At 36.4% G+C, this 15,780-nt stretch overlaps 1 protein-coding gene across 2 annotated transcripts in view; it reads left to right on the top strand.

The window, feature by feature from the left end:
• The window catches only part of LOC107720847 (astrotactin-1-like), a 126,172-nt gene that overhangs the window by 106,930 nt on the left and 3,462 nt on the right, over positions 1-15,780 (top strand). For both annotated transcript variants that reach the window (XM_016528679.1, XM_016528678.1), the window contains exon 11: positions 3,623-3,773. In XM_016528679.1, the coding sequence (XP_016384165.1) occupies positions 3,623-3,773 (151 nt within the window). The remainder of the gene's footprint in view (positions 1-3,622; positions 3,774-15,780) is intronic.

Below are 15,780 nucleotides of genomic sequence, written 5' to 3'. Positions count from 1 at the left end.
TATATATATATATATATATTTCACTGTCTGATGTTAATTAGAAGAGGCCTTACTGTTAAAGTTGAATCTAGTTAGTAATTTCTGTCTCTAATTGAACACACACACACACACACACACACACACTTACATACAGTACTGTACACACATAACTTGTTTGTTTCCATTGTTGTTCATTTGGCTGTTATTGTCTTTCCTCATATTTGTTTTTAAAGACATGTTCATGGAGGTGTTATTTAGCTATATGCATAAATACCAATATATATGTGGTGGAAAGTGAAATTGTCTTTCCTCTATCTTAGTTTTTATTCCTTTGAAAGGTCTAAGTGTGTCCTACTGATCTCCCGCAGAGTGGCTAGCTTCACAGGGTCCATCGCACAAAATTCGGCACGCCATGTGGTCCCTTGGCCCTGGGCTTGCTGAATATTGCCTCAATTCCAAGTGTTTTTCAGAGCACTGGAATATTTTGAAGTAACTCATAACATGTTAATAAACATTCGTCAAATAAATAATGTACTGCCTGATCTTTAAAAGGATAATTCACCCAAATATGAAAATGGCATCATTTTCTTCTGCAGGATACATAAGAAGTATCCCTACATGTCTATTGTAACATGAGATGAAATTATGAAAGTAAATGATGAAATAATTTTAATTTCTGGGTGAACTATCCCATTTAAGGGCTATCTAATTAAGTCATAGTGTGTAAAACACATAGGGGTACCATTAACCCTACTGAAGTAAAAAAAAAAAACCACACATTTATAACTCCAACAAAGTTAATATGAGTTATTAAATCATTTGGCTGGCTCATTGGTTAGAATTTAGTCTAGAATTTATTAACTTGGCATAGCCTACTTGTGAAAGTAGAGGGAAATTATATATTTAAGCACCATTACTTGCACTGATCATCTTTGAACACTGTTAAAGCTATAATTATTCCTTAGAGAATTAAATTTTAGCATAATAACATGTTTTTATGATATTTTGAATGTCTGTGGACTGCAATTCCCTGCACTAGTCAGAGCCTGCTTGTTTGGAAAATTACCATAGCTGTAGACTTTGTACATCACACAGTAAATATTTGTTCATTTCAAGCACAGCAAACACATTTCACTACCATTGTGCAAGTGAACCAGTACACCGCTTCTACTCCCAGCAGCATAATCTGATCCAGGGAAAAGCAATCTTGGAACTGCACAGAACAATCAGTCTAGAGAAAATACAATGTAGACTCTGTATTGGTGTCTATAAAGGAGATGTTTGGAACGTCATTGCATTTATGTTACAGCAGGATTGTTCACCAGGGGTCCACGACCATAGGTGATCTGCAGCAAGACCACAAGGGGCCTGCCAAATATTGTTTGAAATTGAAAATGTCTAAAACAAAAATACAATAAAGTTAAAGTTCAGAAGTTAAGAATCAGTTTCATTGTGTCTCATAGATTAAAATATATTTATTAAAATTAAAATGTAATGTACAATGACACAACTGACAGACTAATGTACAGTCGAAGTAATGTGCATCAAATGATTCTTTCTGCAGGTTACATAGTTACACCAGTAGGTGAATCATTAAGTCAGGTGATTCGTTCAAACACAGTGATTCATTCAGGAATGAAACAAGTGACTAGTGAGTCATTGATTCATTCTATGAAATGATTCATTAATAACACTGAATAATTTACTGTAGGAACACATGAATCATTGGATTATTCACTCAGCAATAATTCAAGCAAAGCAGTTCTGCTGTGACTTTGGAACTATTTTTGTTGATGGATGAAAAACAGACAAAGCAATACTAAGACATATAAGTCTAAAATATAAGTTACTCAATATTAACTTCTTGTTTATTGAGCTGTTGTACAAAAGCAAAATTTAACAAAATTATTATTATTATTATTATTATTATTATTATGCAAAGCTGAGTGCAACATCTTCAGTTACAATGAAGGCTTTAGAACAGTATCAGAGATAATGACTGATTAGTGTCTTAGCTTTTGACTAAAAAGTATTATGTATCACATTTGTCACAGAATGAATCTTCTATTACTTGGATGGCCTTCTTTATTAGAGTCTTAAGTGAAGGTTAATTTTAATTACTTCTTGCCGCTGTTGAAAAGAACAGGCTGCACTTTTGCAGTGTCTAGTCTGAAAATGCTTGCTTTGTATTTGGAGTTAAGCTACTAATTAGAGCTTCCACAGACTTTCTGTTCTAAGCCCTGCCAACTGAGATGCTTTGTTCGCAGAGGTAGATTTGTCTCAATTTGTTCAAAGTGCCCTCATTACCGTGGAACGGGAGTCATTATATATTCTGCCTTATTACGATAACATCTTCCCCCAACGACCATAACATCACGGCTTTAAAAGGTCTGCCTTCTCTTGTACTCCTAGTATTTTGCTAAGGTTGGTGGGAGTGGGAACCTGAGGTGAGTTGTGCAGTGTTCTTTATTAAGTAAGGTGGGCATTTCCTGAGAATCTCCAGTGGTTATTGTTAACTGTGATGCTGAAATGTGCAATGCTGAAAAATTGTATAAATTTATTAATGTATTAATTTCTTTTTAAATAAGCCATATGAGGAATCCTTGATCTTTTTAGCAGGATAGATACTTTTATTCCATCCTTTATTTTTAACAATGTCCCCAGACATTTAATTCTGACCTTAACATTATAAGTGACACATTTCAGCACAGATTGTTTTGTGAATCTGAAGGATTAAGCAAACTAACAGCAGCAACAATAGACAGTTAAATCCTAATGGTGGAGAGAAGTGGAAAAGGTCATGAAAAACTAAAATATAATTGTTTATTACTTTACAAGTAAACGTAAAAGGTATGATAAAATAGTTGTATTATTATTAATATTATTATGATCAGTTTAAGTTTTCAGAACTTAATCGTGATCTGAAAGTGTAGCATCTAATTGCTTTGTTTTTATATTTATGCATGCACTTATTTGATTGTCATTTGCATATTTTTTTTAAACACTGACAGACCATGTCTCCACTTGGCTTTAAGAGAAGAATCATTGGCCACTTCATAACAAAACTTGGAACGTAAAGGCAGTATTTCTGTCTTGAAGCCGAAATCACAGTAGCAGAACTATGAATCCATTTATCACAGCACTCCACTTCTCCTGCAGCCTGGTGATTTCACACTCTTAAAATATATTAGACAATAAAAGGTCACTGGTTTGCTCCTTCTTCATGACCACTGCCCATTCATATTTCATAGTAAAGATAAATATTTGGATGTTTCGAGTGCTTTAGAATGGAAAAAATAAATATCACCCAATACAATTTTCTAGCACAGCTAAAACCAAGGTCAGAGCAAGGAAGGCCATCTGTTCAAGGTTTAGCCATCAGTGCTGTTGTTTACTTTTGCTGTTTTGGAAAGCTTTTCCCTTTAGCTGGATTTATAGTAGCTTAGGGAAAACACAATAGTCATTTTCAACTTCACAACTTTGATATCCAGTTCTTGATATATTTATGTAAAGTGAATTTAATATAGTAAACAAGCAGACTATAATCATGCATTGTCCTAATAATGACTAAAGATGCTAGAGGTTGTTTGCAGTATTGACCTGCCATTACTAACTGAGTTTTCTATGCATCATTGTTCATCAGGGAGGAGCTGATGATTTCTTCGTCCTTCGACAGTCTGGAAGTGCTGCTCGACTCTTTTGGTCCGGTGCGCGACTGTTCAAAAGACAATGGAGGCTGCAGCCGAAATTTCCGTTGCATCTCTGATCGCAAACTGGACTCCACCGGCTGTGTGGTGAGTTGTTGTTGCCTGTCTCACTTTTAGAGCTGTAAAAAAAATTAAATACAATAAAATAAATGAATTATATTATGTTGATTAATTAATTAATCACATATATTAATATAAGTTGAGAAAAGCCCCCAAATGCAGAGAATTGATTCATTAATTCAAAGGTATTAATATATATAATTGTGACAGATGAGTAAATCATTGATAGACATTACAAACTGACTTTAGAAGTCCATATATTGTTAGTTTTATATTCATATTACAATTGCTCCAATGGTAGAAATCTCATATTGCGAAATTTGCGTACAAGTTGGTACATGATTAATATGAATATTTATTAATATTAATATTTACAGCAAATATATCTATAGCAAATATATTAATATTTAAAGCAAAACATTCATATTGATATTGATATTAATATTAATGTTAATGTTATATATTAATATTCATCTGACGGCTCCAGTTTTTTTATTGTCTGTTTGTCACCTTTTGGAATCCATCTCTTTGCTTACATTTTCCAGCTGTCTTGTTATCTCTCGTTTGATGCAGACTTCTCTGTTTACTTGTTTGCATTCTGTCATTGACTCAAAAAAGAGATAAAAAAGCCATTTCTTCTCGATCTAACAACCGGTATCGTCATAAACTTTACAATGTTTATGCAAATTTGAAGAAAGAACACGCTTTTGTACTCAACTTCTATAAAAAGCATTTACTTTTATAAGTTAGGCCTTCCTTGTCTGCCCGAAGGAGTTTATTTCACTTACCATGAAAAATCGTGTTTGTTTCTTCCATTTCTTTTTTTTTTACATCACACTCACTCTCTTGTCCTCACTTGTGGCTGTTAAGCAGCCATGAAATGAGCCAGGGGCTCTGATTTCACTCACCATCTGGCTGAGGTATGCTTAAAGTGTTTGATTTCTCACTCTGGCATGTGCTATGATTAGTGTGTTTGGCTGGCCCTGCTGATGGGAGGATTGTTTCAGCCAGGGTTTATGAAAAGTGCTGTGTCTCATCCATCTTTCTGACACTCACTTCGTTCATGATCTCCTGCTCATGTTTATGAACATGCGAATCAGGGTTTGTGCAGGTACGTGTCCAACACGAGCCTTATTGGATAACTGTTCCTGTTCCTGTCCATCGTGTTGTTTCATTTGAGAGATATTTGCATTGGTTGTATTTTCTGAATACTGAGTGACAATGGCTGTCATGCATCTTTGTTGTTGTTTTGTTTAGTTTTGTGTAGTTTGTTTAGTTCTGTTGTGTTTTACCAACTTAACAGTTCTTTAAATTAGTGTAAGACTTGTTATTCTAGTTTTTATTTAGTGTGCAAATGGTGCACAGTTAAAATCCTGACTGAATATATGTACGTATATATTTTTAATAAACCGATCAAAACTGGTCACCATGGTTTTTTTGTATTCAATGTGGAAAAATCATTGGAGCAAAATGAGGGTTGGCAGTTCAAAAATGGTTACAGTGTGGTGGACTGCTGACTAGCATACTATAATAATGTCAAAGTTAATAAAGTTATCTGTTATTTTCAATCTGATGTAATATTTTATTTTGTCCTAATAAATAGAGATCTTACTTATGCAAATGTATTTGTAAATATCTTATTTCTTTGTTGTTGTTGTTGTTTTTTTATGCAAGACTATAATGACCCTCGAATCATATTTGTAGATTATGTTAAACATTTCACTGTAATTTAATGAGTTCCCTTTCAGTCGGTCACTCTCGACGTCACGTCGGTGACCGACTAATTGAGATCCCAATTCGTCGGTCACCGACGTGACGTCTCCGTTCCCTCCTTCAGGGAACGAGGGTTACATACATAACCGAGACGTTTCTGTGTCTTGTTATACTCATGAGAGGTTAAAGTAAATAAATTGTAAAGATGAATTTATGCCCCCACGGCGATGTAACTGCAAAATCAAAAGAATTACATTAGCATGTTTTCTAATAGTATTTGCAAGCATGCATTAAAACCAAAACATAATTTGGGGGAGGGATTCATAGGTCAGTGCAGATTGAAAAGAGAGGATGAGCGGGAGGAGTCATGGAATGACTGACAGATGAGGTCATTGCACCACTGAATTCTGCTGGGTCTTCTTTCTCAAATGTATTTGCATACTGAATTGTGATTGATTAATCACTTCTGTCTTGCATCTATTTTTCATATATTCTTTTTGCAAGCAGTGATATTTCCTTCAGGTAAAGCTGGACCGACAGCACCTAACCTGCTTGTAATGAAACAGATGTTATGGCCTTCTCAGTATTTTAAAGAAATCTCAACTCTAAATTCATCCTGTTCATCTTAATCATAACACACCCTTCTGTTGAGCCCGTAGCTTGATGTTTTGTAATTAACAGATGACTGAAGCTATAAAAATGATGCTTCAATCTGTCCAATCATAAGAGCTCGCTACGGGCCCCCCAGAGAGCCTCATTCCCCCCCTAATCAATTAACACCTTGTCTGAGGACAGCAGTGCTACTGCTGCTTCTGTGTTTTAATATCGCAGTCTGCGTGAGCGGGCTCGTTCCAGTCTGCTCTGTCTAGCTAATGTATGGCACTCCTGGGGAGAGGAACAGTGCGCTAGTTTGGAAATACTCTGATAATCGCTAAATGATGATGTGATTAATTAGTTCCTTTCCCTCCAGCACACTAGGTGTTGAGTGCTTTTGTGGGACACAGAGGGGTGCCCACCGTCCGTCCTGCCGTCCACATAAAAAACAAATAGGCTCCTCTTTAGATCTAAGCGAGCCAGCCAGGCATGTTCAACAGACTTTTTGATGTTGCTGACAGATTCTGGTACAGTATGTGAATGAATTATGTGATTGTATGTGTTAGTAGTGTATAAAATCAGAATGGCAATGAATTTTAACACATATGCACTATGGCGGTTTAATGCCAAACTCTTCATTAATAATCATAATAATAAAAATAATTAAAAAACTACCATTGTGATTATTTGTTTCACACCAAATATTTTGTATATGTATTTTTAATATGCCAGACTAGTGAGAGAGGTGTTGTAATAATGTAAAATATGTGAAAAATAATGTGTTTTTCAAACAACCTTGTATGAGAGCCTGTTCTAGTACACCCCCAAAACAAAATCAAGACTTTGTAAAAGAGCATAATAGGACCCCTTTAAGCAACTTGGAGAATGGAGGGATGGATTATTATTATTATTATTATATTATTCTACATTATAACTCTGTGATGTTGGTGGGTTTCCTCCTATGAACTGCTTTCTTCAGGTCCTTTCACAACATTTCAATTGGATTAAGGTCTGGACTTTGACTCTCCCATTCTAAAACATTAACTTTATTGTTCTTCTTTATCCATTCTTTGGTAGAACGACTTGGGGTCGGTGTTTTGTTGCATTACCCACTTTCTCTTGAGATTCAGTTCTTGGACAGCTGTCCTGACATGTTTTTTTTGAATTTGCTGGTCTAATTCAGAATTCATTGTTTCATCAATGATGGCAATCCGTCCTGGCCCAGATGCAGCAAAACAGGCCCAAACCATGATACTACCACCACCATCTTTCACAGATGGGATGAGGTTCTTATGCTGGAATGCAGTGTCTTCCTTTCTCCAAACATAACGCTTCTCATTTAAAACAAAAAGTTCTATTTTTGTCTTATTTGTCCACAAAACATTTCTCTGATAGCCCTCTGGCTTATCCACATGATCTTTAGCAAACTGCAGGCGGGCAACAATGTTCTATTTGGAGAGCTGTGGTTTTCTCCTTGCAACACCATGGTTGTTTAGTGTTCTCCTGTAGATGGACTCATGAACATTAGCATTAGCCAGTGTGAGAAAGGCCTTTACTTGCTTAGAAGTTACCCTGGGGTCTTTTGCATCCTCGCAGACTATTACTAGTGATCTTTGTTGGTGGACCACTCTCATTTTGGTGGATTTTCATCTCATTTGTTTGATTGGGTTCTCTTTGTCAACTTTTAGGAATTGTGTGAAAATTTGATGATCTTTTGGGTTATATTTATGCAAAAATATAGAAAATTCTAAATGTTTCACAAACTTTCAAACAGCACTGCATTTATACACTGGGACTAATGAGATAAATAAAGCACAGGTGAACAGAATGACATAATTAAGACAACTAAGGAAAACGTTACAAACCTGACTGCAAACCTGACTGCTGAGAGCAAGTTTAAGTTGAGGTCATCCACTGGACGTAGAGTTCTCAGTTTTTTTACTGATGCATTCCATCTCTCTTTGACAGCCTGCTCACAATCTCCCCAAAAGCTGTTCTGTCTCCTATCATGTTCTGGCTGTAAAGCACTTTTGAGTTCCTAGTCAGTACTTGGTAAAAGTCTCCTGAGTTCAAACTCGGAAGGAATGATCCAGATGCACAGCAGGGAGGAAACGCCACTGTTTTTTTTTTCCTCCCAGGATCAAAAGGTGGTTTTAAAGGACTGTATCCATCTCTGTGACTATCTGCTATATAGGGACAGTCTGGGCCAACAGGAATACTTGGCCATGCTAATGTAGCGAACTAGACTGTCAGACTGACCATTGGCATACTGAATAAGAAGAAAAATATTCTGTTTGCAGAAAACTCATCAGGAAGAACACTAACTTGTTTAATAATTTGTTAACTTTTTAATTAATTTATTGTAGTGTTACTAGTATAAATAAATGTTGCAGTAGTTGTGGCTCTCTGAAAACTGGTATGATTTACAATTGTTTTAATTTAATTTAAGCGTGATAAATTGTAATTACACTGATTTGCTGATTGCTGTAACAGTCAGCATGCAGTGCAAAACTGTTTAGAATAATGGAAATCTATTGTTTTATTATCAGGGTGAAAATAACACTTGAAAATAACACATTCCAACGATGGACGTTTTAAAAAGTATGTCAGTAAATCTGATCCCTTGTGGTTTTCTGCATGGGTTTATGTGGCAAGAAACAAAGCACTTGCCAGTTTTCCACATTGGCACAATTCAGCCCAGTTAATGTTGAATTCTCTTCTGTGTGTGTGTGTGTGTGTGTGCACATGTTTTTCTATCCCGCTGGGGACTTAAACTAGAATACACACTGACTCATGGGGACTCATGCCACCGTGGGGACCTAAATTGAGGTCCCCATGGGGAAACAAGCTTATAAATCATACAGAATTATTTTTTTTGTTTTTTGAGAAATGTAAAAATGCAGAAAGTTTTCTGTGTGGGGTAGGTTTAGGTGTAGGGTTGGGGTAGGGCGATAGAATATATGGTTTGTACAGTATAAAAACCATTACGTCTAAGGAGAGTCCCCGCAAGGATTAAACCAGACGTGTGCGTGCGTGTGTGATCTCATGTTTCTATAGCAACTGTTCATGCCAGTTTTCAAATTTACCGATGCAGTGCAAGTCTGTCTGTGTTATATATAATCAACAATATGTCTGTGGTTTCATGTTTAGAACAATATTACAGCTGATTTTATCTGCAACAATGACATTTTGGGGGGATTTTCCTTTTCTTTCATGAAAAAAAAATGTATAGACATCTGCCAATTGTTCTGTCTCCTTTGTTCTCTCTCTCTTTTCTGGCTCTTTGGCAATTTTTAGATTTGCATAGCGTATCCGACAGTCTGAAAGGGATTTGTTTCTATATGACAAAATCACATGGGCAATTATCTTAAGCTTCGGAAAGCTGTGGGACTAGATCCCCATTTGGAAATGAGATTAAAAGGCTCAGTAGTTCAGGGCTTTTTCAGTTTATCTTTAATTTAAAACCTTCATGACTTCTCTGGCATCATTAACTGTCACCATGTCCTCTGTGCTACAAAGTGCTTTTCAATCAAGGATGCTTTGAGCTCAGATAGAAGACTGTAATAATATTGAACTAGCAATTGCATTATTCACTGTGAGATGGATGCAAGGGCATTCCAGAACAAATTTGGCTTTTTTTTTTCTTCCTTTTTCCTCTGTGCTTTGGACAAGCTATGTTCAAGCCATTTTCATGTACGCTTTCCTTGGAAACTCATTCTCTTCAAATTTGAGCAATGCATTTTAAATAATTATAATAAATTGTCCATTTCCTCACACTAATGCTTTGACTCATCCATTCTTTTTAAATCTATGGTCACAAAGAACAAACTGGAACAGAAGGCAGAATCAATCACCGTAAATATGTATCATTTCACATTTTAGCCCACTAAAAAGGCTGTAAATTTTTTTTTTTACAAATGTACAAAAATCTTGTGGCATGGTTTTTATATGTGATCTTTAGCAAACTGCAGGCGGGCAACAATGTTCTATTTGGAGAGCTGTGGTTTTCTCCTTGCAACACCATGGTTGTTTAGTGTTCTCCTGTAGATGGACTCATGAACATTAGCATTAGCCAGTGTGAGAAAGGCCTTTACTTGCTTAGAAGTTACCCTGGGGTCTTTTGCATCCTCGCAGACTATTACTAGTGATCTTTGTTGGTGGACCACTCTCATTTTGGTGGATTTTCATCTCATTTGTTTGATTGGGTTCTCTTTGTCAACTTTTAGGAATTGTGTGAAAATTTGATGATCTTTTGGGTTATATTTATGCAAAAATATAGAAAATTCTAAATGTTTCACAAACTTTCAAACAGCACTGCATTTATACACTGGGACTAATGAGATAAATAAAGCACAGGTGAACAGAATGACATAATTAAGACAACTAAGGAAAACGTTACAAACCTGACTGCAAACCTGACTGCTGAGAGCAAGTTTAAGTTGAGGTCATCCACTGGACGTAGAGTTCTCAGTTTTTTTACTGATGCATTCCATCTCTCTTTGACAGCCTGCTCACAATCTCCCCAAAAGCTGTTCTGTCTCCTATCATGTTCTGGCTGTAAAGCACTTTTGAGTTCCTAGTCAGTACTTGGTAAAAGTCTCCTGAGTTCAAACTCGGAAGGAATGATCCAGATGCACAGCAGGGAGGAAACGCCACTGTTTTTTTTTTCCTCCCAGGATCAAAAGGTGGTTTTAAAGGACTGTATCCATCTCTGTGACTATCTGCTATATAGGGACAGTCTGGGCCAACAGGAATACTTGGCCATGCTAATGTAGCGAACTAGACTGTCAGACTGACCATTGGCATACTGAATAAGAAGAAAAATATTCTGTTTGCAGAAAACTCATCAGGAAGAACACTAACTTGTTTAATAATTTGTTAACTTTTTAATTAATTTATTGTAGTGTTACTAGTATAAATAAATGTTGCAGTAGTTGTGGCTCTCTGAAAACTGGTATGATTTACAATTGTTTTAATTTAATTTAAGCGTGATAAATTGTAATTACACTGATTTGCTGATTGCTGTAACAGTCAGCATGCAGTGCAAAACTGTTTAGAATAATGGAAATCTATTGTTTTATTATCAGGGTGAAAATAACACTTGAAAATAACACATTCCAACGATGGACGTTTTAAAAAGTATGTCAGTAAATCTGATCCCTTGTGGTTTTCTGCATGGGTTTATGTGGCAAGAAACAAAGCACTTGCCAGTTTTCCACATTGGCACAATTCAGCCCAGTTAATGTTGAATTCTCTTCTGTGTGTGTGTGTGTGTGTGTGCACATGTTTTTCTATCCCGCTGGGGACTTAAACTAGAATACACACTGACTCATGGGGACTCATGCCACCGTGGGGACCTAAATTGAGGTCCCCATGGGGAAACAAGCTTATAAATCATACAGAATTATTTTTTTTGTTTTTTGAGAAATGTAAAAATGCAGAAAGTTTTCTGTGTGGGGTAGGTTTAGGTGTAGGGTTGGGGTAGGGCGATAGAATATATGGTTTGTACAGTATAAAAACCATTACGTCTAAGGAGAGTCCCCGCAAGGATTAAACCAGACGTGTGCGTGCGTGTGTGATCTCATGTTTCTATAGCAACTGTTCATGCCAGTTTTCAAATTTACCGATGCAGTGCAAGTCTGTCTGTGTTATATATAATCAACAATATGTCTGTGGTTTCATGTTTAGAACAATATTACAGCTGATTTTATCTGCAACAATGACATTTTGGGGGGATTTTCCTTTTCTTTCATGAAAAAAAAATGTATAGACATCTGCCAATTGTTCTGTCTCCTTTGTTCTCTCTCTCTTTTCTGGCTCTTTGGCAATTTTTAGATTTGCATAGCGTATCCGACAGTCTGAAAGGGATTTGTTTCTATATGACAAAATCACATGGGCAATTATCTTAAGCTTCGGAAAGCTGTGGGACTAGATCCCCATTTGGAAATGAGATTAAAAGGCTCAGTAGTTCAGGGCTTTTTCAGTTTATCTTTAATTTAAAACCTTCATGACTTCTCTGGCATCATTAACTGTCACCATGTCCTCTGTGCTACAAAGTGCTTTTCAATCAAGGATGCTTTGAGCTCAGATAGAAGACTGTAATAATATTGAACTAGCAATTGCATTATTCACTGTGAGATGGATGCAAGGGCATTCCAGAACAAATTTGGCTTTTTTTTTCCTTCCTTTTTCCTCTGTGCTTTGGACAAGCTATGTTCAAGCCATTTTCATGTACGCTTTCCTTGGAAACTCATTCTCTTCAAATTTGAGCAATGCATTTTAAATAATTATAATAAATTGTCCATTTCCTCACACTAATGCTTTGACTCATCCATTCTTTTTAAATCTATGGTCACAAAGAACAAACTGGAACAGAAGGCAGAATCAATCACCGTAAATATGTATCATTTCACATTTTAGCCCACTAAAAAGGCTGTAAATTTTTTTTTTTACAAATGTACAAAAATCTTGTGGCATGGTTTTTATATGTAGTGAAGAGTCTAAAGGACTGTATCCATCTCTGTGACTATCTGCTATATAGGGACAGTCTGGGCCAACAGGAATACTTGGCCATGCTAATGTAGCGAACTAGACTGTCAGACTGACCATTGGCATACTGAATAAGAAGAAAAATATTCTGTTTGCAGAAAACTCATCAGGAAGAACACTAACTTGTTTAATAATTTGTTAACTTTTTAATTAATTTATTGTAGTGTTACTAGTATAAATAAATGTTGCAGTAGTTGTGGCTCTCTGAAAACTGGTATGATTTACAATTGTTTTAATTTAATTTAAGCGTGATAAATTGTAATTACACTGATTTGCTGATTGCTGTAACAGTCAGCATGCAGTGCAAAACTGTTTAGAATAATGGAAATCTATTGTTTTATTATCAGGGTGAAAATAACACTTGAAAATAACACATTCCAACGATGGACGTTTTAAAAAGTATGTCAGTAAATCTGATCCCTTGTGGTTTTCTGCATGGGTTTATGTGGCAAGAAACAAAGCACTTGCCAGTTTTCCACATTGGCACAATTCAGCCCAGTTAATGTTGAATTCTCTTCTGTGTGTGTGTGTGTGTGTGTGCACATGTTTTTCTATCCCGCTGGGGACTTAAACTAGAATACACACTGACTCATGGGGACTCATGCCACCGTGGGGACCTAAATTGAGGTCCCCATGGGGAAACAAGCTTATAAATCATACAGAATTATTTTTTTTGTTTTTTGAGAAATGTAAAAATGCAGAAAGTTTTCTGTGTGGGGTAGGTTTAGGTGTAGGGTTGGGGTAGGGCGATAGAATATATGGTTTGTACAGTATAAAAACCATTACGTCTAAGGAGAGTCCCCGCAAGGATTAAACCAGACGTGTGCGTGCGTGTGTGATCTCATGTTTCTATAGCAACTGTTCATGCCAGTTTTCAAATTTACCGATGCAGTGCAAGTCTGTCTGTGTTATATATAATCAACAATATGTCTGTGGTTTCATGTTTAGAACAATATTACAGCTGATTTTATCTGCAACAATGACATTTTGGGGGGATTTTCCTTTTCTTTCATGAAAAAAAAATGTATAGACATCTGCCAATTGTTCTGTCTCCTTTGTTCTCTCTCTCTTTTCTGGCTCTTTGGCAATTTTTAGATTTGCATAGCGTATCCGACAGTCTGAAAGGGATTTGTTTCTATATGACAAAATCACATGGGCAATTATCTTAAGCTTCGGAAAGCTGTGGGACTAGATCCCCATTTGGAAATGAGATTAAAAGGCTCAGTAGTTCAGGGCTTTTTCAGTTTATCTTTAATTTAAAACCTTCATGACTTCTCTGGCATCATTAACTGTCACCATGTCCTCTGTGCTACAAAGTGCTTTTCAATCAAGGATGCTTTGAGCTCAGATAGAAGACTGTAATAATATTGAACTAGCAATTGCATTATTCACTGTGAGATGGATGCAAGGGCATTCCAGAACAAATTTGGCTTTTTTTTTTCTTCCTTTTTCCTCTGTGCTTTGGACAAGCTATGTTCAAGCCATTTTCATGTACGCTTTCCTTGGAAACTCATTCTCTTCAAATTTGAGCAATGCATTTTAAATAATTATAATAAATTGTCCATTTCCTCACACTAATGCTTTGACTCATCCATTCTTTTTAAATCTATGGTCACAAAGAACAAACTGGAACAGAAGGCAGAATCAATCACCGTAAATATGTATCATTTCACATTTTAGCCCACTAAAAAGGCTGTAAATTTTTTTTTTTACAAATGTACAAAAATCTTGTGGCATGGTTTTTATATGTAGTGAAGAGTCAATAAAAGACATTGCTTGTTTGGCCAAAAAAAAAAAAAGTGGTAAAATCACAAATTATTGCTTTGTTTTTGTTTTTGTTTTTCTTTACTGTCTAGCTTAGAAGCAAAAATTAAATATAAATAAATAAATACATATATAAATAAAATAAAAACTACTGAATAATTATTCATTTGTATTTCAAAAATCTTGCGGAGCGCACCTTTAAAGCTCTGTCATAATGCCAAATGAGGATGAGCAGGTAAATGATGTGAGAAATTTGCTTTCTGTTGAACAACCCTCCCCTTTCCTCAATAATGTCCTCTGTTCAGCTGATCAAACTGGGACTTTGTGATTTAAGGAATCTGCCACAGATGAGTTAAGAGACTCGGTGCCCTGCGCTCTCTACATTGCTGGTAATAAATCAGGTGTCTTGTCAGCTGTAGCTAACTGACAAAATCAATACAGATGCATCCAGGGACAAGATGTGCTACTAAGATGCATTACCAACATCTGGGCTTTGATCCCTAATACGAATGAGGTCAAGTGAAAAGTTGGCGGTCAGAAAATGTGCTTTACACCCAACCTGCCACTGAGAAAGCGGGATGGCAAGGTGTATCTCATGCTGTGATGGACTTGTCATTTCCTTTTTACCCCTCAAAAACCTGGTATTAATAGCCCAAAAGTATTAGCAATTTAATTATAAGATAGGAAAAAAGAGTCTTTAGTTTCATTTTGTTAAGGAGCTATACAATTTTACTCTCTCTCTTAATGCATTTTATTATAAAAGCTGCTTAATTATTGAATCAACGCCCACTGTGATCGAAAATTATGCCCTTTCAACCCCTCATTCTAATGATTTTTGAATAGAGAACGACTTGTTGAATTGTAGAGAAGCTGGTTCTTTTGTAGAAATTTCACTCTAACCAAAATACTGGAGAAATTAAATTGTCTTGCTTTCCCGTTACAAAATATGGCTTCGTAGGAAGCAGTTCTTTTGCAGGAAAATCTTTCTCAACTGTTGCAGGCTATTTCATGTAAGCATCTTGAATCTACTGTAGGGCACCTGCCGCAAGAAAGAGGATATGAAGCTTATAACTTAAGGTGTGAAGGCACATTTTATCCCATTTTCCAGGCAGGTAAAAATAAACCTGTCAAACCTGGACTTGGCATCACTAGCTTGAGGAAAAGCCAGAGAAAACAGGCATGAAGTTGAGAAGGTAGCGTAACTTTAGTGTTAGGGAATGTTATTTTTCTACGCAAGTATGCATTTCCCCCAGTGAGCTTTCTCGCACAGACACTGTGCAAAGTCCGGGAGGATGAGGAGCAAGTCTTGCAAGTCTAGGCCGTATTGGCCCACTCGGACCTGGTTCCCCGAGCTAGCGCTCCTCGCGACAGCCCCTCCTTGGCCGATTCCTCTGAGGAAGGACCTACTGACTCA

The sequence above is a fragment of the Sinocyclocheilus rhinocerous genome, unplaced genomic scaffold (assembly GCF_001515625.1).
Source record: "Sinocyclocheilus rhinocerous isolate Xijiao unplaced genomic scaffold, SAMN03320098_v1.1 scaffold931, whole genome shotgun sequence".
NCBI lineage: Eukaryota > Metazoa > Chordata > Actinopteri > Cypriniformes > Cyprinidae > Sinocyclocheilus > Sinocyclocheilus rhinocerous.
Note: the sequence above shows the minus strand (reverse complement) of the source record. Positions and strands in the feature narration are given on the sequence as shown.